The 22,208-nt window shown below is 47.1% G+C and overlaps 1 protein-coding gene across 8 annotated transcripts in view; it reads left to right on the top strand.

The window, feature by feature from the left end:
• il1rapl1a (interleukin 1 receptor accessory protein-like 1a) overlaps positions 1–22,208 on the top strand; it is a 318,067-nt gene that overhangs the window by 197,108 nt on the left and 98,751 nt on the right. For all 8 annotated transcript variants that reach the window (XM_061840540.1, XM_061840542.1, XM_061840543.1 and 5 more), the window contains 2 exons: positions 9,315–9,600; positions 20,376–20,562. In XM_061840540.1, the coding sequence (XP_061696524.1) occupies positions 9,315–9,600; positions 20,376–20,562 (473 nt within the window). The remainder of the gene's footprint in view (positions 1–9,314; positions 9,601–20,375; positions 20,563–22,208) is intronic.

Genomic DNA, 22,208 nt, shown 5'->3' with positions numbered 1-22,208 from the left:
GAGGATGCGTTCATGTGGCTCCCAGACAGCAGAGCTGAATGAAACGAGCCCTTATCGGGTCAATGTGTTCTTACATGATTATTATCACCATCAAACTTGAATCATGCCGCAAATTTCATTTCAAAGAGAGCTCGGGCTCCGAGTCCACTTTCTTTCCTTTTCCAGACACATCTCTTTGAGCTGACTCAATCGCCGTGACGACGATCTTGGGAAGTATTTACATGAATTGATCCGAGATGGCGCACCAATCCCCCCCCCCCCCCCATTTATGAGCTTTATGGATTTTATTGTCGTGAGCAATATAATCAGGCTTTGAGACAACAGAGCTTAGCGTTAGCTCGGGCACGCCGTTGAGTCGTTTTAGCTGTTTGGCATCGGCCGCTTCGTTCTGTTCAACAAGATCGCGCAAGAACTTAGTTGAAGACGCGACGAAATGTTCGCAACCATTTTAGGTCAGGACTCGACTGACTGACTCGGGAAACATCGCTGCTGTGCCAGTGGACATCGTTAGAGAACAAAACACAAAGTATTACTAATAACTGATACAATTGTGAAGAAACTTTGTCCGACTTTTCACAACCAACAGAATTAAGGGGTTACCCCATCTTGCTCCTGCGTATTACCGGTACTGGACAATGACTTTGTGAAGAGTTAGTCTGGTACAGGTCAGCGACAGTATTTAAAGTTCCGACGTTCGGCTCTCATGCGAGAAGGAGGGGCGTTAAATAACTGAATAATCCATCCGTGTCCTTTGCTGCTTATCCTCACGAGGGTCGCGGGTAGTGCTGGAGCCTATCCCAGCTGTCAACGGGCAGGAGAGGCGGGGGTCCACCCTGAAGTGGTCGCCAGGGCACATGGAGACAAACAGTCGCACTCACAATCACACCTAGGGGCAATTAAGAGTGTCCGATTAATGTTGCGTGTTTTTGAGATGCGGGAGGAAAAAACGGCGTGCCCGGAGGAAACCCACGCAGGCACCGGGAGAACATGCAAACTCCACACAGGCGGGGATCAAACCCGGGTCCTCAGAACTGTGAGGCCAATGCTTTACCAGCTGATCCACAGTTCCGCCTAACCGAATAATGACTTTTTGAAAAAAACGACAGAAGCCATAGAACTGTGTCGCTTCTCCCAACTGGTCAGTGAAGAAAGCGAAACCTAATAATTAAATGATCCTCATAAAATATCATACATCCTGTTATATTGATTAATCATTACAAAGTTGAAAAATGGGGGGGGGGGGGGGGGAGCCTCCGTATGAAGATGCCAAGCAGGAAGTTTGGACGTGGATTGTCGACGGGTTTACGGGACTCACCATTTAGTGCGCAGGTGAACATGTTCATCGACTCGTATAACGCTTGACACTCACTCGGCCATTTTGCTCCTGTGGATCCGGAAGGAAAACTACTGTACCTCCTTTTTAGCTAACGAGATCATGTCCGTGCAGTCGGGGGGGGTGCTGGTTTTACTTCGAACAATATCACTTTAGAATTATTTACGAATGATAGATTTGTTGGGCTCCTCGTCCAACGCAGCTCAGCGCCAAATTGCTTTTGTAAAAACACAACCCAGACGTCCCGTTCTGGAAGTGCGTTACTGCTTTATGTCATGTTTATTTGGATTTTTATTTGGGTGTATTTGGATGGGAAGGCGGGGAATATGATTTTTTTTTTTTTTTTTTAAGAGCATCTGTGAGCATAAACAGTGCTTACAGCTGTCCGCTGTTGATTGGCGAGCACAATTCGAACAGGGCTGATTTTGCTGCATGATTGCAGTTGATGGTTTTTGTTGGTGGTGGTGTTGTTTTTTTCTTTCATTCATCCATCAATCCATCCATTATCTACTCCTTTCCCGGGTCGGGTCTCGGGGGAAGTAGCTTTAGCAGGGATACCCAGACTTCCCTTTCCCCAGCCGCTTCTTCCTGCTCTTCCGGAGGGATCCCGAGGCGTTCCCAACCCAGCCGAGAGACAAAGTCTCTCCGGCGTGTCCTGGGTCATCCCCGGGGTCTCTTTCCGGTGGGGCGTGCCCGGAACACCTCTCCAGGGAGGCGTCCGGGAGGCATCCTGATCAGACGCCCCAGCCACCTCATCTGGCCCCTCTCAATGCGGAGGAGCAGCGGCTCGACACTGAGCCCCTCCCGGATGACTGAGCTTCTCACCCGTTCTCTAAGGGAGAGCCCGGACACCATACGGTGGAAACTCGGCCGCTTGGATCGGGATCTTGTTTTTTCGTTCAGTACCCACAGCTCATATCCAGACTTCCCTTTCCCCAGCCGCTTCTTCCAGCTCTTCCGGAGGGATCCCGAGGCGTTCCCAACCCAGCCGAGAGACAATGTCTCTCCGGCGTGTCCTGGGTCGTCCCCGGGGTTTCTTTCCGGTGGGACGTGCCCGAAACACCTCTCCAGGGAGGCGTCCGGGAGCCATCCGGAACAGACGCCCCAGCCACCTCATCTGGCCCCTCTCAATGCGGAGGAGCAGCGGCCAGGCCAATCATTTACTGTCAATCGGGCGCTGGTTGCAACGGCCATTGTTCGGAATACGTTGGCCTTAGACGCGTGGAGACGGCCGGATGTGTGGACGCGGACGTGGGCGTCGATAGCGAGGGGGAAGAGAAAGCCGACGTGACGGATCGTTATTAAGAGTTCTTATCAGTATAGATCCTCGACTATCTTCGCGACCTGTGAGAACTCTGCTGCCCGCCTAAAATCTGATAATTACACTTCATTAGAGGAGCAGGTAGCGATGAGGCTTAGAGCGAGAGGAGTAATTTAGGGCGATACGAGGCTTTGAATGGAAAGATAGCGGGATTATTTTAATTACAGAGGATCTGATGAGTCGGCTACGGTGACCGTATCTGGGCTCTTTAAAGGGTGCCGAGTAAAGTATCATCCTCACTTTTAATATTTGTATGGCCGACGGCGGCTCATTATATTCGACCGGCGTGCGAGATGTCAGCCAATGACGGGCTCACGTTTTGATATTCAGAGATCGTGAAAGGAGCTTGAAAGAGAAACACAAGGAAGTTGGAACGTGAAACGACTAATTATGCGACCTGCCCGTCATAATTTAACAGTGTGGAGAGTAACTAATTATGGACGTGATGTCATTTGAAAAACATATGGAATTGGAAGCTAATATATTTTGTGACAAAAATGGATAGAGGGAGTCAACAACCCCCCGTCCGCCATTTTGTCTGGCTAATGCTTGTCCTTGTTTGTGCGCCGGGAGTATCTTTGCATTTTTTGCCCTCTTTTTTTAGACATTATCGCCCCAAGAAGAAAGCTGTGTTTTTTTTTTTTTTTTTTAGCAATGCTTCTGCAGCCCAAAGAAAAGGGTTCGGTTCCTATGTCGGATCCAGTGATCACAAAACGAGGTTCTTTGATACTTTTCGAGATCGAGAGGATTGAAGACCAGGTTCCTTGGCGATAGCTAAGCACGGCCTCCCCTTCTTCTTCTCCATCCACCTCTCAGCAGTAATGCTAAGTACGTCATCTTGTTTATGTCTATGTATTTGTCTTTTATACAAAGTATTTTGATGTAAATTTGGACTTTAATGATGGAATCTGACTTGAGTCAAAATTCGAGTGAAGTCGCTACTGTAGGAACGGATCTGTTGAAGACCGAGGACTCCCTGTACTTACATTTCAGTTGGTTTTGGAAACGTCCATGAATTTTAATTTTATTTTTTTAAAAATCACGTGACTTCCTCCTTCTCAAGATGATGCTTGTGATTGGCTCTCTGCTCATTTCCCATTCTATTGTAGTCCTAAACGTACCTTGTGGTACATTCTAACAATTTGTCAGATATTTTGAGAAGTTTACATTCCTAGCTAGAGTTTTTAACACGTAAAAGAGCATTGACGTTTTCATCTTTAAATGTGGGACTTTTTTCATGGAAATATTACGAACCAACGGTGCGGTGACGTACCCAAATGCAGGAGTTCCAGGCAGAGGCATAATGTTCAATGTGGTTTTATTCAGGAAACGGGACGACAACAGGAAGCAGTCCAAAACAAGGCAGAGGCACAAAAGCGCTAGGCTAGGCAGGATCCAAAAAGACATTCAGCAAGGTCCGATGACTATGGGGCAAACCAACAAGCTTAACAGGACTTGATCAAACCAAAGGGCACAGAATCGCTCTGACGAGTGGTTACTCTAACTTACGCACAGAAAGCGGAGAGTCCCACAGGCAGTGAATGCAACTCGCTAACACAAGGCAACAAACTGGCAAATGCCAGTGACAAAAACTCCAATTAACTACTTAGTCTAATTACAGTGCCTAACGTGACAGGTGTCAAAGGTGACACCGCCCAGAGCGGTGGCCTGGCCACGGCCCTCTCGGCAGTGGCCACGCCTTGCTCACGACAGGAACGTTCACTGATTTGGTTTATCATATGAAGCGATATTTTCTAAATTGTGCACATTTGTCATTAGCTCAACATGGTATCACGCAACAAGACAAACCCAAGACCGCGATGGTTGGTTTTAAAATCTTGCTCAGAGGGGAACGCCTGGACCCGAACTCGAGCGAGACGCAAATTCGAAAGACAAAATCATCGTGTATTTATGTATGCACGCGGGTTCGTTTATACAAGCTGCCGTCTCCGTGTTGTGTTCAGTTGTTGTGTCGCGTTTGTGTCAAAAACGCAACTTAGTAACGCGCCGAGGTGCTCGCGACCCCACTGCACTCACCTGCAGCGTGGCCCCCGCGCGTTGTGCAGCATTGTTGTTGCATGAACTACGGCAAAGCTAGTAAAAAAACAAAAGAAGAAGAAGAAGGAGCGCCGCAGCCTCGGATTGCCGCAGCGACGACCGCTCGGCAGCGTGCGCGCGGGTGACGGCCCGCCTCGCAGTTTGGGTTTGTGTAGGCGTGGCCGAGCACAGCGGTTGCAAAAAGGTGTGATGTCACAAAGGTGCAGCGGGATCCCGTGGGCCGGTCGCCATGCGCGTGTTTGTGCTGGCGCTTGCACCGAGGGTGTGAGAGATGGCGACTGCGGCGCGGCCTCCGCCGGGAAGCGTCGATTTTCAAGCCCAGCGTGGGGGGATGTGGGAAATGTCAGCCTCTAATTGAGTTGATAAAGCCATTTTGATTTTCGTATCTAGATATCTACAAGCACTCGCGATCGCGCCAAAGGGCTCCCCGCCCAAGTGGGGTCGGGGGGCTGCGTGGACAATACCTAATACTATGCATTTGAAGTTTGACCAGTCGAGCGCACGGAATATTTGCGAGGTTTGTCCGCGTGAATCTTTTGTAAAGCGGTCGAGCGGCAAGGCGGCGGGCGAAATAGTTTCGCGCGGGGGGGGGGGGGGGGGGGACGTGGGGGCTCACTTCCGAACACAAATTGCTTAACACTGTACTGTACTTTTTCTCATTTACTAAGAAAGCGTCCGACGATGGCCGATTAACTTACACAATTTAACGTACACGACGTTAGCTCGATATTTTAACGATATTACAATATGGTGATTTGGCCCACATTGATATTATGGAAGAAAAACAGCTTCAAATAACTTCAAACTTCAAATAGCCAAAAATGCTAATTACGTACACAAAAATATACAAGTGGACAGTTACAGTTTTTGGACCACTGATCTTAAAAAAAAAATAAAAAAAAAAGACTAGATAGCGCATAAACATCGATCGGTATGTCGATTGGTTGAAGCCATCGGCCGCCATCTTGATACTCCCAAAACGTATGGAGGACATGGCTTACAGGTTGGATTATGGCGGGTTTTTTCCTCAAAATTAGGCATGTAGTATTAAAACCGGTTGGGTGAGATTGACAATTTTTCACTTCTGGTAACATGAAGGATTTTTAATTCAACTTGGTAAGGCAAAAAAGGCGAAGTGCAAAGGAAAGACGTGGAACACCGTGACGACCAAGAAACCTCGCATATTACCTAAGGCCCGATTTCCCGTGACATGTTAACTTTTCCCAAAGTACGCCGTGAACCACTATCATCATAACATAGCAAAAAACTAAGCATTTTTTGTCATAAAAACAGAAAATGTTAAGTCAATCACTTCGATATATTTATGGAAGTAAGGACTGGCAATGGGAAAAAAAAAACATGCTAAACGCATTGTTCGTTTGTTGTCTCTGCGACGTCCTATTTCAGACAGAAATTTTCAACTTGTTTCCTCGCATTTGAAAATCATATTCAATTTGCAGAGTTCTGTATTATGAAATTCACCAAACATTTCACAGAAAATGTGTTTTCTCGCTTATCCACTGATGGAGTTTGGGAAAATATCGCTTTTCCGCAAAAAAAAACATTGGCCTATAAAGGTGGAACAGAGAGTCAACAGTGAACAACAACAAATGTAAACAAAACTTTGTTCAAGTGAATTGAGATCATCAGTAAAAGTAAAAAAAAAAAAAAAAAGCTCAGTGTCAAAGTAAATCTTTCTAATTTACCTGTGGAATGTTTTCCCACAGCCACGGACGCACAGGTCGGCATGCTTGTTTTGGGAGTATCAAGATGGCGGATGGTGACTTCAGTTTTGATGGCCAATGAGCCGTCCAGTCTTTTTTTTTTATTTTTATTTTTAGATCAGTGATTTGGACATCAGCTAGCAACAGCTTGAGTGCACATTTATCAATTCTGTACATTGCGATTTTCGTCCCAGCCCAAATTCAGATTTATGTAGAAAATGTATTACCTGCCAATACTCGAATGACTCGCACACACAATGAAGGAACACTTCAGGAGTTCTGTTCTAACGACTTCATAGACTGAAAAGTCATCCAATGGCGCCGGAGGCAGGAGTTAAATGCCGATGGCATCCGCTGGTAAAATACTCTGCTCGTAAGGAATAATTGACATTGATCGATGAATGTATGAATACTGAGTGAGATTCCTGCTGAAGACGGCGTCGGTTTTACATTCCGATCCCAGGCGAGGAGATTGAAAGTATCGTCTGACGGTATCCAGCGGCATGATGTGTATTGATTGACCCAGCGATGAGCGCGTCAATAGTGAGATTCCGTCCAATGACAACGTAGGTTTTCGCTTTCGGATCGCAAACGAGAAGATTGAACCCGCCTGCTGGTTTTCAGCATCCATTGCCAGTTATGTACAAGTTATGAAGTTTATTAAAAGGTAAAAGATGGATTTAACCAGCAGACTTTTTTTTTTTCTCTCTCTGATTTGAAAATATTCCGATCGAAGTACTCAGTTCGAGTGTGTTCATGCTATTACGCGCTCATCATTCCGTGATTGTTCCCTTCTTGAATGCAGCCTGACTGATTTCCGTGTCACCATTTAGACAACAAAAGAAAAATACTTTTGATCAGTTCAAACGGACTGAAATTCCATTTGGTATCATCCGGTTTACTCTAATTGAAGTGCACAGTCGAGCACGAAAAATCACACGCGTAACATTTGTTACGAGTAGAAATACGTAGATATTGAAAGACGTCGCTTATTTTGTGTAGTCTTGACCAATGCTCCCTTTAAGCTGCGCCGCTGCGCAATTGCGCACTTGCCGCACACTCTCAGCGCCGAAGAAAACCGATCCAGCGCAGTGAACCACAGCCTGGTGGTGTCTCTGCTCAGCCTACTTCTACTTCCTAGTTTACCTGACACCGCCCCCCTCTGCTCTTAAAGGGGTACGCTCAAAAATACAAGCAGAACACGCAACTTTATATCTTGGAGCATGACTGGTGGAGCACACCCGTAACTTTATATCTGCGGGCATGACTGATGACACCCATAGATTTTTCAAATGTGAGTGATATCCGGTTTGGGGTTCTAATCCAATCCTAATTGGAAAATTGGGCTCCATATACAGTAAATGAAGTAGGTTAGTGATATTGGCTATGGACTTACGGCTTGATTTTATTTTTCAACCTTTGTACAAAATCAATCGATAACTATTGAGATGGAAATCTACTGCTTGTACTGCTATCTGAAGTGTTTATGCAGTATGAGTTTGAATTGAACACACGCTCCAGCTTGTAAGTACACCGGAGGGGTCCTGTCCTCATTATTAGCTGCCATAATTAGGCCAAGTTTCACACATTGCGCCACGATGACGCGTTGCGTTTTGATCGCATTCCCACGTAAGCGCGCCCCTTTTTTTTTTTTTTTTTTGTGGCCGAGCCCACTCGTAATTAGCAGCTGTAATTAGGCCGACAACTATTCATATAGGGAATGCACGCATGTGTGACTTCCCCGCTAATTAAGAGGATTAATTACAATTATAGGCGTTCCTGCGAGACTCCGTATCGCTCCCGGTCGGGGTTCTTATGGCTTTATCTCACGCCGCCATCACCAGCAACGACGACTCGCCGTCTCTCACAATGTCACGTACTCTCAAAATACGCGGCACACCTGCCGCACGCAAAACTGAGCTCGCCGGGGATTTGCGCACCGCTGCGCTTCCCGTGCAATTCCGAATACGTATCATCATCTCAGCCAGACATTCGGCCGCCGTGAGTGAAGCCTCAGATAATTGTTTGATTCCGATCATGTGTTTTACATCAGGGCGGTCATTTCAATGCGTTCCCATGACTGACTGATCGGTCAATTACAGCAGTTTTAGTGTTGAAATAAAAACAAAAACAAAAACATTCAAGGTAAATTTAATTTGAACCATGTTCAGCAACCGTCTGACCCGGTCATAAAGTCATGGAGGAATACCGTGAGAAACTTAAGCAGCGTTTCCTTGCCTTTTATATAAGCTCGATGCGGATTCTTGGTTAAATATCTTTTCTTGCATTTTTTTTTTTTGGTTTTGGAGGGGGTGCCGTTGCGCAATCGTCAGCGCACAGACGAGTCTGACATCGTTTATGGTGCGTTTTACGCTCGCCTCCCGGAAGCAATGCCAGTTGTTGCATTTGAATATTGCACGAGCGTTGCCCGCAGAGGCCAAGATGGCGCAAACTGGCTCAGAATATGCAACGAAAGCGCCGGAGCGACTGTGCTAATTTGTTATATGGAGTGCTGTAATATTATTAACATTCCTGTTGCAAAATATAGGAATGAATAATGATTGCAGTTAGGAAACACCCGTCAGATCATATTAAATATTGATCATAATAAAACTCACACTCGGACTCAGACCTTAATTTCATTTTAAGAGCCATAAAAGCGTAAACAGACCAGTAATGCAAACTAATTGCAATTGATCTGTTGTCGTTATTCTTTGAGAAATAAGGACTTCAATGCGCAACGGGATTTTATTTGCCGCGCGCAATTGTTCATATCTATCGGAACGAGCTCGTGAGAAATGTGTCGGACCGACGGAATCGGTACCGCATACGTGAAGTGCACGTTACTGATAAATGTTTCTGTCTGGTTTGCTGACAGTGGACGGCTGCACGGACTGGTCGGTGGACTACCTGCAGTACCAGGTTCTGCAGGGCGAACCGGTGCGGCTAAAGTGCGCCCTGTTCTACGGCTACATCCGCGCCAACTACAGCCAGGCTCAGAGCGTGGGCCTCAGCCTCATGTGGTACCGCAGCTCGGGCCTGGGCCACAGCGACTTCGAGGAGCCCATCTCCTTCGACGGCGTCCGCATGAGCAAGGAGGAGGACGCCATCTGGTTCAGGCCCGCCGACCTCCAGGACGTGGGACTCTACTCGTGCGTGTTAAGGTATGATGGTGGACATTTGCGGACAATGGATAAACTCGGAAAAAGAGTTTCACCACAGGCGAGGTTGAGAGGTTGCAAACGTCCCGCGATGCGATAATTAGAATACGCTGTCACGTGGTACAAGAAGCCACGGTTGATTTGCAACCACGTTAGCATAGTTTGGGGGTGGATGATGCTGCGTTCCGACTTTAAGGACAAATTTATATCGCGGCGCTGCGACAGGAATGGAATTTTGGCTTCAACCAAGGACGCCCCGTGCAGTTGAATCACTGAATTGTACTTGATTAATTTCAATGGCCATCCTGGATCTCCAACCCTCACTGGAGCAGTTCGCAGCCGAGTGTGAAGCGGCTGGGATGAGAATCAGCACCTGTAAAACTGAGACCATGGTCCTCAGTCGGAAAAGGGTGGCGTGCCCTCTCCAGGTCGGGGATGAGATCCTTCCACAAGTTGGGGAGTTCAAGTATCTTGGGGTCTTGTTCACAAGTGAGGGAAGAATGGAGCGCCAGACCAACAAACGGATCGGTGGAGCGTCTGCAGTGAAGCGGAATTTGTATCGGTCAATTGTGGTAACGAAGGAGCTAAGTCGAAAGGCGAGGCTCTCAATTTACCAGTCGATCTACGTTCCTACCCTCACCTGTGGGCACGAGCTGTGGGTCGTGACCAAAAGAACAAGATCCTGGATACAAGCGGCTGAAATCAGTTTCCTCCGCAAGGTGTCCGGGCTCTCCCTTAGAGAACCGGTGAGAAGCTCGGTCATCCGGGAGGGGCTCAGTGTCGGGCCGTTGCTCCTCCGCATTGAGAGGAGCCAGAAGAGGTGGCTGGGGCATCTGATCCAGATGCCTGCCCAGACGCCTCCCTGGTGAGGTGTTCCGGGCACGCCCCACCAGAAAGAGACCCAGGGGACGACCCAGGACACGCTGGAGAGACTATGTCCCTCGGCTGGCTTGGAGAACGCCTCGGGATCCCTACGGAAGAGCAGGAAGAAGTGGCTGGGGAAAGGGAATTCTGGGTATCCCTGCTCAAGCTACTTTCCCCGCGACCCGACCCGGAAAAGTGGTAGAAAATGAATTGATGGATGGATGGATCATTTCAGTGGTTAAGTTGTGAATGTGTGATCATTTGATATTTGTAAGTCTCTTACTCTGGTGACGAATGGTTAAGGGCCACAATGGATATATGAAATTCATATATGAATGTGAAAAGTAGGTTATTTTATCAATAAAATAAAAGAGTTGTTATTTTTAAAATGATTACAACTCACAGAACCTAATGATCAATAAAGATAATAAGGTAATAATCAATGGAGCCTGATTTTCTCTAAAACTCGTGACACTAAGCAGATGTAGTCGAAGATGCGGCGGTTAGTAGTGCCCAACGCACCCTCGACCGGACTTGTGAGCGGTTTCTGTTGCCATGGACGTGCGTAACAAGATTGAGATGCGCGGTGGTGTGGCGGTAACTTATTAACCTTTGCGTCAGATAACATCCTTCAATCATTGGCTCAGTGCAGCTCTTCATTTGGCAGAGTTTTTAATAAACTGGGTTAAAGGCCTCTTAAGGAGCCGGAGAGGCTTGAAGTGGGCCCTCTTAAGTGTTTCTGGGTGAGAGACAACACGTGCCCGATGGGCGATAAACCAGCGTGACTTTGATTTGTAACATTTGAGACGGTGGGACGTTGCTCTTAAAAGTTGGAATTCTGAGCGCAGGCTCTAAGTCTGGTGTAAGAACGTGCCCCAGGTTTCTGAACGTGCCTTTCAGCCGCAGGCATTTTTTTTTTTTTTTGTCGTCGTCGTTGTCGTTGTATTTCGACTTCTCAGATGGCACAATGCGAAAGATTTTCCCTCGAGCTGAAATCGATTGTCTTTTTTTTGTCCGTCCGTAAGCCTTTGAGTCGCACATATCACCCAGGCTGCTCCTGGCTTTCTGCTCTTTTGGGTACCACCTCCGTGCAGACTTGATCAACAAGAAAAACCGAGGCCGGTGGACTTCGTGTGTCATGCTTTTTAGCTCCGAGAATTTTCCCCGTGTAGTGAAAAACTGATCAGTCAGCAAATTATTTACAGTCATTGACCTTACAGGTTGAGTATGCTAGCTGCTAACCCTTGCATCTCCCTTCCTAACGTGAACCACACCCGGTTTTGTCTCGGAATCTATCCATTTTCTTTTTTTTTAACTTGCTAATTGGGGGGAGGGGGGGTGGTGATTCTGTCCAGAGAATGCGGGTGTACAGACCATAAATTTGGCATGTCATGCGCCCACTTGTGTGTGCATGCAAATGATTGGCATCTTTTTGGTTCCCCCCTTTCTGTCTGTGCTGTCTCTGATGGCCGGAACAAGTTTGAAAATAACGATTACAATTAAATCGGGGGCCTAACATGGGGCCGAGGAGCAAAAGACAATTTTAATGATATTCTTCTGTCAGATGAAACATCCATTTTCTACCAGTTCTCCGGGTCGGGTCGCGGGGGAAGTAGCTTGAGCACGGATAGCCAGACTTCCCTTTACCCAGGCCGCTTCTTCCAGCTCTTCCGGAGGGATCCCGAGGCGTTCCCAGGCCAGCCGAGAGACGTAGTCTCTCCAGCGTGTCCTGGGTCGTCCCCTGGGTCTCTTTCCGGTGGGGCGTGCCCGGAACACCTCACCAGGGAGGCGTCTGGACAGGCATCTGGATCAGATGCCCCAGCCACCTCTTCTGGCTCCTCTCAATGCGGAGGAGCAACGGTTCGACACTGAGGCCCTCCCGGTTGACCGAGCTTCTCACCCTAACCTCTGAGGGTTTTTAAGGATATTCTTCTGTCAGATGATATATTTTTAATTGCAATTTGAAATACATGATGGAATTTTTTATTTTTTTACAAATTAAAGGTGTTCTCCGGTGTCATCACGTTTTTGTGACATTCATAGATATATAGCTATAGACCTAAATGAAGAATTATTGAATTCCCCCTATATGTAGTCATCAAAACTCAATGCAGCTCTGCTTACCTTTTAGCTTTGCCTTAATAGCGGTGGGGGGTGTTGGTGTTTCCGCGTACTCATGCCGCTTTTGCGCGGAAGCGTTTCAGACCGGCTTGCCCTCGGAAACGCACCTCGCCTCGCCGATGATGTCACAGGTGGGCGGAGAAACGCGGTGCGGGGGCGTGAGCCACGGCGTGTCATTACGTGTCCCGCTTGCTCAAAGGCACGTTCGGAAAAGACAAAAGATTTTTTTTTTTTTTTTTGTTTGTAAATATGCAATTTCAAATTTCCACAAAGATGCATTTGTCCGATGGATTTCATGTAGATGCCCACTGAACTAAAGTCCAATGACAATTACTGACATCTCCTTTTCTCTCTTTTTTTGTGACACATTTTTGGGGAGTTGCAAACTTGAATGAAACTTTAAATTGTAGCACTTTGCTAGCGTTCCACTTCTGATGCTCCACTGTGGATTGTTTTATTACACAGCAGCAACTTATTTTTTTTCATACCTGTATGAATGGTAAAGGCGACAAAGCGTCTCTGGAGTGCCCGCCTGGCCGTCCACTGTGAAATTACAGGAGGAAGTACTTTTGTTTTTGTTTTGGTGAGCTGTAAAATGTGTCTCCAGACGAGCGTTTACCTCCGACATTTCTTTCCCACTCATGAACTGATCGCTACGTGAGCGCCTGTCCGCCATTTTTTGGCATTCTCCGGTGATCAAAGTCCTCCGGATTTTCGAGTTTTCATGACAACTGAATTTACAGGTATTAGTTGACAACAGTGACCGAACTTGCGTTTGAGTTCGTTGAGGCACGAACATGAGTAACAGTAACGCCCCTCCCCTCGCATTCTCTCAAGACGTCGCTTATTTTGTGCAGTCTCGACATTAATTCACGTGTTTATTTCATAAACGTTAACGAAACAAGCCTGCTCCAAAACAACCGGTATTCACCCGAAAACAGGAAATGCAATTTAACCGTACTGAGGAGCTAGGCCGATAGCGCATGTTCAGAGCTGCTGCACGTTTACGTCGAAAGTCATCAACATCCTGAGCCATGTCAAAGGAAATTCAGTTACACCAGGAGTGCTCATTGCGTGGATCGCGAGGCGGTGTGACGGCGTACATGGCATATTGTAAGCATATTTTAATGACAAATGGTATTTTGTGCAATCCAGTGATAGGAGCATGGGGGGCAAAAAAAAATCTGCTCTTGGCCTTTGGGGAACTTCTGCCCAATTTTTTGGACTTGGAAATTTTACTTTCAATTTTTGTCTGAATTTTGTAGACAGATATCGCCAGAATGCACCTCAGCCATCCATTTTTTCAAAAATTTCCTGGGTTTGCACGCCCCCGGACCCCCCTAGCAGGACAAGTCCACTTTCATCTCTAATGAACGCTCTTGTCAGGTGCACAGATTAGCGTTATCAGCGTAAGCTTCGGATTAGCGAAACATAAATACATGATATGACGTTACACGAATATCTAATACCCATATGTGGCAACCCTCAATAACATCCAGTAAGATCCCGTTGTAGCTTTGACTCTCAATGCTAGCTTCTTACTTACGCTGCCGAACTAGTCCGTTGCTGCCATTTGTAACCTTGAAATGTCATAATTACAGTAAATATTCATATGGAAAAGTACTTGTAGGCCGTGAATATGAACAATGCAATAAAAAAAGCAGGAGATTCAGCAGTAATTGCGTACTGTGCAATAATGTATTTTTATTTTTATCTCGGCGAGCATTTTGTCACCTTAAAACATGGTTATGTCCGGAACACTCGTCCGCCGGGAGTCCCTTTATGATTCTGCTTTCTATGGCGCAAATTGTTTTGAAAATGGAACAAATTGCAGGTTTGGAAACCGAGCAAAGGGGTGACATTGTGTGAACGGCAGTTTTAATCTCTTCGCTTCTTTGCTTTTTCCGCCCCTCAACTCTCTGATTAGGAGCAAGAGTGACTGGAATCATTCATGCACGCGTAGTATTTTATGATAATCCTACTATTGAGTATGTCGTGGGTTTTTTTTTTTTGTTTGTTTTTTTTTTTGGGGGGGGGGTGTACAGTATTCCGCGCGTCTCTGCCAAGGCTTTCTAATTAACACGTGGAGAATGGAATCACACCCGATTCAACTCCTCCACTCGCATCGGGTGCCGCACGGGTGACACGTAGAACAGCGAGTCGACCTCTGGCTGTCCGTCAAGCCCCGCCCCCCCACCCCTTTCACAATGCCGCTGTTTGTGTGGATGTTTAACAAGTACATCTGTCTGCCCTCAGCGGACCTCAGCGGCTCAGCTGTGTTATTTTTGCTCAGCGAGGTAGATGGTGGCCGACATATGCAAATGTAGCTGAACGATACGCGATTTGATAGACGCTTCATAGATGGACGAGATTGGCGTTTTTTTTGTTTTGCGACAGCACGTTTAGTCATCCAAGTCGAGTTATGATGTAAACCAGCAGCCCTTGATCACAAAAGAGTATCAAAGGACTTCACATTCCACAAATATCGACAACACCCCCACCTCTGACTCAGCTCACCCTCCCCGGTAAATATAGTATATCGTATATTATACTATCGTATTGCAGCACGGTGGATCAGCTGGATAGCGTTGGCCTCACAGTTCTGAGGACCCAGGTTCAATCCCAGCCCTCCCTGTGTAGCGTTTGCATGTTCTCCCCGTGCCTGCGTGGCTTTTCTCCGGGCACTCCGGTTTCCTCCCACATCCCAAAAACCTGCAACATTAGTTGGACACTCTAAATTGCCCCTAGGTGACTGTTGTCTGTCTCCGTGTGCCCTGCGATTGGCTGGCGACCAGTCCGGGGTGTCCCCCGCCTCCTGCCCGTTGACAGCTGGGATAGGCTCCAGCACCCCCGCGACCCTTGTGAGGATAAGCAGCTAAGAAATTGGATTGATGTATGGACAGTATAGTGTCAGGTTTGACACCCAACCGCTGGACTAAATATGCAAATGACAGGGACAAAAGAGGTTTTCAATTTGGCTCATGAGGAGGACGGGTTCGGCTGACCAGCTCACCCTCCAAACCAGTTTCTGAGTCAGCCTCACCGTTGTGCCTCTTTTTAGGTCTTTCTCAGGTCAAAAGGTTACAAGTTCACCAAGTACAAATGGTGAAAGAGATGGCAACGCCAACATTAACACAAATACTAAAGTAAACATTTCTTCAAAGCTTCAGCGGTGTCCTGATAAAGCTGCTAGAGATTAGCAGGGCATCTGATCGAAATCATGTTGATGGGGTTCAGGAGAATCTGCTGGGGGGGGCATCACGTTTCCGGATGTCGCTGGGTCACATTCTGGGTCGCACAGCCGCTCGCAAAGGGAATGATTCGGGCAAGGATGATAGAAACAAATGCACGATAAATTAATCATTCTAACATATTAACTAACGCTAATTGCTAACTAACGCTAGCACCACGCTAGTGCTAACGCTAACAGGGCCGGTTAAAATGAAACTTTGTGCCCACATTGAAACACGAGATATTTGCAAAGAAAGACGGTACACAGAAAGTGTTTGAAGCTAGCGCTGCGCTAAAGCTAGCACTAACGCTACCGCCGCACCAGCACTAACGCTAACAGACCGGCTTAAAATAAAACTTACCGGTTAATATCACTGAGACACGCCAGTAACACAGCAGCAACCCGCTAGCGTATAGCATAGTATAGTAAACACTTATGGGTATGAAGAGTTTGAACTGATATTAATCAGAAAATTGATTGAACACAGACACAATTTTGTGTTTACACCGAATTGTGTCGCTTGAATTTGTTTCCACAGCACTCGCCCGCTTTGCAGCCGCCGGCTCGCACGCTTTGATTGGCTGTGAGGAGTCGGACAAAGCCAGCAATCGATCCACGCGGTTTCCCGTATTTCGTATCGCGTATTTACAGCTGCAAAGCGGAGAAAAGAGAACCGTAAACTCCTGCCAATGATTTGCAGCTGAAATGAGATGCAATGGTCCAGATAATGAGACGGTGCGTCTGGGTTCATATTGAAACCAGTTTGGATCCAGCATGCGGTCTTGTTGAGGTCTCCGATTTTACCTCTGGCTTCGTTCCTCGCAGCCATTGTCCTGCCGCCGCCAACTTTACATTTCACTTTCACACATCAATTGTGCGTTTGTGTGCTTTATAGCTGCAGTGGGTCAAAAGTGTTTATATGAAAGAGGTGACTCCCTTATTGCTTCCATAACCCGAGCAGATCATATGAAAGTCTTGTCATTTTGCAGTGAATGGGAGCATCTGGCGAGCCTTAGATGTAATTTGATGAAATGGAGTTTAAAAAAAAAACGAGCTCTCCACGAGAACGAGCGCGATCCCTCAGGCCGGCCAAAGCGGCGCAACGCCGGACGCCGCGTGAACGCAACTGTCGGCCGGCGCCTGGAGTGGAAAGCGGGAAGATTTTCCACATTTTTCGTGGAGAAAAGCGCTTCCACTCGAGTTCTTCCGCACCAAACTCATCCGAGCGTGCATTAGCGGATGTTGCTGAAGAGTTTCCCTTTGGTTGGAAGTGCTGAGCCCTTTGCTTGGGTTGCTATAGTAACCATGTACGCGGCAACGCAAAACTCTGAGCGTGAGCGTCGGTCAACCTCCCAAAAATCGACACGTCGGCATTCAGGTCGGCTTTCTGGCTTGCTGTCGAGTCGCAGTGCTGAATGGATGGGATCGGATGCGTAGCGGTGCCGAGATTCATTTTAGCGGTGTTTTCGACAGTCCTAAAAATGGGAGGAAACGCCTTTTTGAGGGAATCGGGTCGTGTATTTTTTTTTTTTTTTTTTTGTCCAAATATTACATTAACCCATTCGTAGGCCGGTTGGCAATTTTTTTGCCTTATTAAGATAAAAGTCTCCTAACAGACCACAATTAAGGAAATAACACTTGTTTTTGGTTGAACGCATAAAACAAAGGGCGAAAAAGGTGCACCCTCTCGCGGGCAGCGTCCCAAAACTGGGACGGGTATGTTATCAGTTCTGTGAAGAGTTATGTTTATTAATTCATTCTTATTCCAGAACGACACTTGCGCAATAATAATACTGATGGATTAGCATTTTGAAGGCAAACTTGGTCGCTTGATGACCTTTCTCCCTTTCTTCTCTTTGGAAAACTCTCCACGTGTCCTTGAGGCAGCCATGTTGGATCAGGAAGGAAAGGGAAATAACTCCGTGCGAACTTTGACCGATGAGTTATCCTCTCCTGATGCCAAATTATGGCTTCGGATTAAAACACTTTCATATTTTGATATACTGAAGGGTATAATGCTTGAAAATCATGATGTCCCAAAAATGGGACGCTGCCCACGTATGGGTTAAACGCAAGTATCTATACTGTATAATTTTACACTGATCTATGTTGTTTGACAAAGCAGTTACTTGGGTGCAGCGTAGGGGGGGGGGGCTTCAGCACCCCCCAAAAATGGGCGAGAAACGCTTACGGTATCTCCACCCTCGGAGAAATGGCCGCAACTGCCATTTTCCCTTTAAACGACACGGCCTCCCACGATCAGACGGTTTGATGTGCGACAACGCTCTGCACGGCAGAAAGGGAAGCGCGAGTGAGAGTCCCGCAGGCGCCGTTCGGAAGGCCGATCACCGCCGGCCGCATCGTCTCGGTTCTCGGTTCTGTTTAACAGAACACAGACGAGGAACAAAAAGCATGTTTTTTTTCGTTTTTTTTTTTTTTTTTTTCTCCAGAATCAGCATTTAGAGATGAAGAATGTTACAAGACGCACAAGGAATATGTCTGTGGTAGCTGGAGCCGCGATTATGAAAAAAATGTACATTTAGGGCATGTAAAAACGTGTAGTCTGGGTCATCACTAAGCAAGGAAAGTGGACAACTAGCCTGGTGATGATTTAAAGGCAATGGTGCAAATGGTGCAGAGTCCTCAAGGAATTTAAAGTGACTAACGGTGCAATGACTATTGTACAAATGGTTCAGAATGTTCTGGATAAAACGTCACACAAGCGGGGGCCGGGATTTGAACGTGAGGCAGATTGTTTACGAACTGAATACGACAACCAATCGAATGAAGGGCGCGCAGTGGGGGGGGGGGCGGTGGTTTTGGTTTGTGGGGACGGCGGGGGGGTCGCTTTTGAACCTGTGCTGACATTTCTGCCCCACGCACACAACCAGGCGTGTTTGCGTTTCCCGGACTGGCGAGTTTTCGCGGCACGCAGCGCAATAAGCGCCGGCCGGCGCCGCGCTACTTCTTGACCTTATTAACGCTTTGGCGAATGAATGGCGGCAAATCCCCGCAGCCAGGTTGTCATGGCAACCGAAGGTGCCCTCGCGCTTTGATTGCATGTTTATGTATTTTGGTTGCTCGGTGTCGTCGATGCAGCGGACGCGGGTTTGCTTCGTGACGGCTCGGATGATGACGGTGATGACGACAAAGATGATGATGATGAATGGCGTATTAAAATAGCAACGTGAGAGCGACAGCAGGCGACGGTGACGGGGACTTCCTCCGGCGAATGTTCGTCGCACTTGAAGTGTGTTGATGGTTGCTAGGAGACGAGGAAGCGGGGGCGGGTTTGGCCTGTCCGTTGTCGTCCTTCCTTGTTTGGGCGCCCGGGGGGGGGGGGCTTCAGTCTCCTTGCTTACAAGCGTTAACGTGCCCTGGCTGACCACCTCCCGACGACTCCTGTCGCCCCCCCCTCCAACCCCTCCACAAATCCGACATCGGTCAGCCGGTGTGAATTATCGACTCACTCAAGATGATGAATGCCAAGTTCAAGCGAGAGCCGCAAACGTCGCGAAGCAACGGGAGGGAACATTACTGCACTGACTTTTACAGATGAGAGCACTCACGTCGGACGGACACTGACCCCTACCCAGGCCAAACATCAGTCCTGGTCTAATCTATCTATCTATCTATCTATCTATCTATCATCTATCTATTATCTATCTATCTATCTATCTATCTGTCTATCTGTCTGTCTGTCTGTCTGTCTGTCTGTCTATCTGTCTGTATCTGTCTGTATCTGTCTGTCTGTCTGTCTGTCGTCTGTCTGTCTGTCCGTCTGTCTATCTATCCGTCTATCCATCCATCAATCATCCATCATCCATCCATCCATCCATCTATCTATCCATCCATCCATCTATCCGTCTATCTATCTGTCTGTCTGTCTATCTGTCTGTCTGTCTAATGTCTGTCTAATCCGTCTGTCTGTCTGTCGTCTAATCCGTCTGTCTATCTATCTATCTATCTATCTATCTTATCTATCTGTCTGTCTGTCTGTCTGTCTGCTGTCTGTCTGTCTGTCTGTCGTCTATCCATCCATCCATCCATCCATCCATCCATCCATCCGTCTATCCATCCGTCTGTCTGTCTGTCTGTCTGTCTGTCTATCTATCTATCTATCTATCTATCTATCTATCTATCTATCTATCTATCTATCTATATCTATCTATCTATCTATCTGTCTGTCTGTCTGTCTGTCTGTCTGTCTGTCTGTCTAATCTGTCTGTCTGTCTGTCTGTCTATCGGTCTATCTATCTATCTATCTATCTATCTATCTATATCTATCTATCTATCTATCTATCTATATCTGTCTGTATCTGTCTGTCTGTCGTCTGTCTGTTATCTATCTATCTATCTATCTATCTATCTATCCATCCATCCATCCATCCTGTTTCTTGTCCTATTTCAAATAGAATACGCGCACCAAAACCGCTTAAACTTTTTGTTTATGCGTTGGATGATATTATGCATAGAAAATCAACAATCCATATTTTGGCAGCCTACTTTACACACGCCAAATGTGTTTTTTGTTTTGTTTTTTTTCCTTCTCCATCCGCAGGAACTCGACTTACTGCATGAAGGTGTCCATGTCGTTAACTGTGGCAGAAAACGACACGAACATGTGCTACAACTCCAACATGCGGCGGACGGAGAAGGCGGAGCTCAGCAAGAGCAAAGACATCCTCTGCCCCGACATCGACGACTACGTCGAGCCCGGCAAGGAGCCGGACATTACCTGGTACAAGGTGCGTAGAGTTTAAAATTTAAAGAGGATTTATCATGGAAACTTGACTTTTTATGGTGGTTCTGATAAGCAACACATACAACATCTACAACCCGGGCAGTGGGAGCATATTTTGCTTAAAGGTCAGGAGTCATCCCTATAAATATTCTAAAATACTGTAGATAGTGAAATGAAAAATACAAAGAACATTATTCACTTCAATGTCCACACAAAAAAATAATTTTGAGCAGAGAGCACGTCATCCATTCACAAAGTTGCGGAAGTCTCATTCGACATCCAAGTCGTCGCCATATTGGCTGCATTTACTGTCCGTGATGTCACCCCGCCATTGAAAACACGCTCTGGCCCCTCCTCTGGGACACGCCCTTTCAGACACGGATGCTCTTTTCGAACATGAGAAGAGTCAAGTGTCCGGGACAATACTATCCTATCGTTTCGAGCCATATTTAGATGATATGCGGATCACTTCTAACTAACAACAGACTCCCCGACCCTAAGACAGTATGTAGCGTACTCAGCCGCGAGCGATAACAACGCCGTAAAGCGGCCCGGCTCGGCACTGTGATAAGCCACCTCGGCGCCGGAGATGAGCCACCCCAGCCGAAGCCGTGACCGGCGGACGCGGCACCGAAGCCGTGACGCATACGTACTGGCGCGGCGGCGACAGACTCCCAGAGAGTATGCGTGAGCCAGCCTGGCTAAAGCCGTGCTCGTCCGCGAGGCACGGTGCGGCGGCCTCATTTTGGCTAACACTAAGGAACAACGAGCTACCTTCCCGGAGGTAAAACTAATAGAAACAAACGAGTCCACTGGATGGGATCATTTGTAATTCTTGGGCTATTTTGTTGTTGAACTTGGATTTTTTTTTTTTTAAATTGTGGGAATTGTGCTTCGTATGTTCCCTTTGATGCCAATCCAGCGCTGGTGTGTTTTGGGGAGAAGCAGTCAAGAAGGTTCTTAAAGATGAAATTGCTTGGTTTTCATCTAATTTGTTTTGAAATAAATGTGATATAAAATGACTTTCCAGATCAGTTAAGAAGATTATGAAAGGATGCAAATCATCGCGATGTACGAAGGCAGTAAACCAGGGACAGAACACAAAACCCCGGATGTGAGGATCAAGCGGGTGTGATGCAAAGGCTGATGGTTTATGATGTACTCTTCACTTCTTCCGCGGGTTCCTCGCCCCTCCTGGGGTCCGGACGGTGGAGAACAACCCGTTGAGGGGTTGAGGCCGGACTAATCACAGGCAGATCAGGAGTAGATTAGCTGGACGGCCGCGACCTCGAGGTTTTTCTTTCCCAGAATTCAATTACGTTCCAGGTAATGACAGTGAGCGCTGGAAAGCGGAGTTATTTGAACCACTGCGGGGCCACCGTGATTGAACTCTCACAATGCCGGGAGCGACCAAGAAATGGAATCCACGGAACCGTCCGCGTCCCGACCCGAGCGCTGAAGATCTCGTGTCGGACTCGCCTGAGAACGTATACATGTGCGTGGGCTAAGCGCATACACGGTCCTTTATTGCAGTTTACAAGGTAGTTTAGTCGAATAAACGTGAAAGTACAACTGGTTTAACATGAGCTAGGTTGGGATTTGAACCCCGATCCTCAGGACTGACGTGCTAACCGGTCCTCCAACGTTCTG

Source organism: Syngnathoides biaculeatus, chromosome 14 (assembly GCF_019802595.1).
Source record: "Syngnathoides biaculeatus isolate LvHL_M chromosome 14, ASM1980259v1, whole genome shotgun sequence".
In the NCBI taxonomy this organism is placed as follows: Eukaryota; Metazoa; Chordata; class Actinopteri; order Syngnathiformes; family Syngnathidae; genus Syngnathoides; species Syngnathoides biaculeatus.
This window is presented reverse-complemented; position numbering and strand designations above follow the sequence as displayed.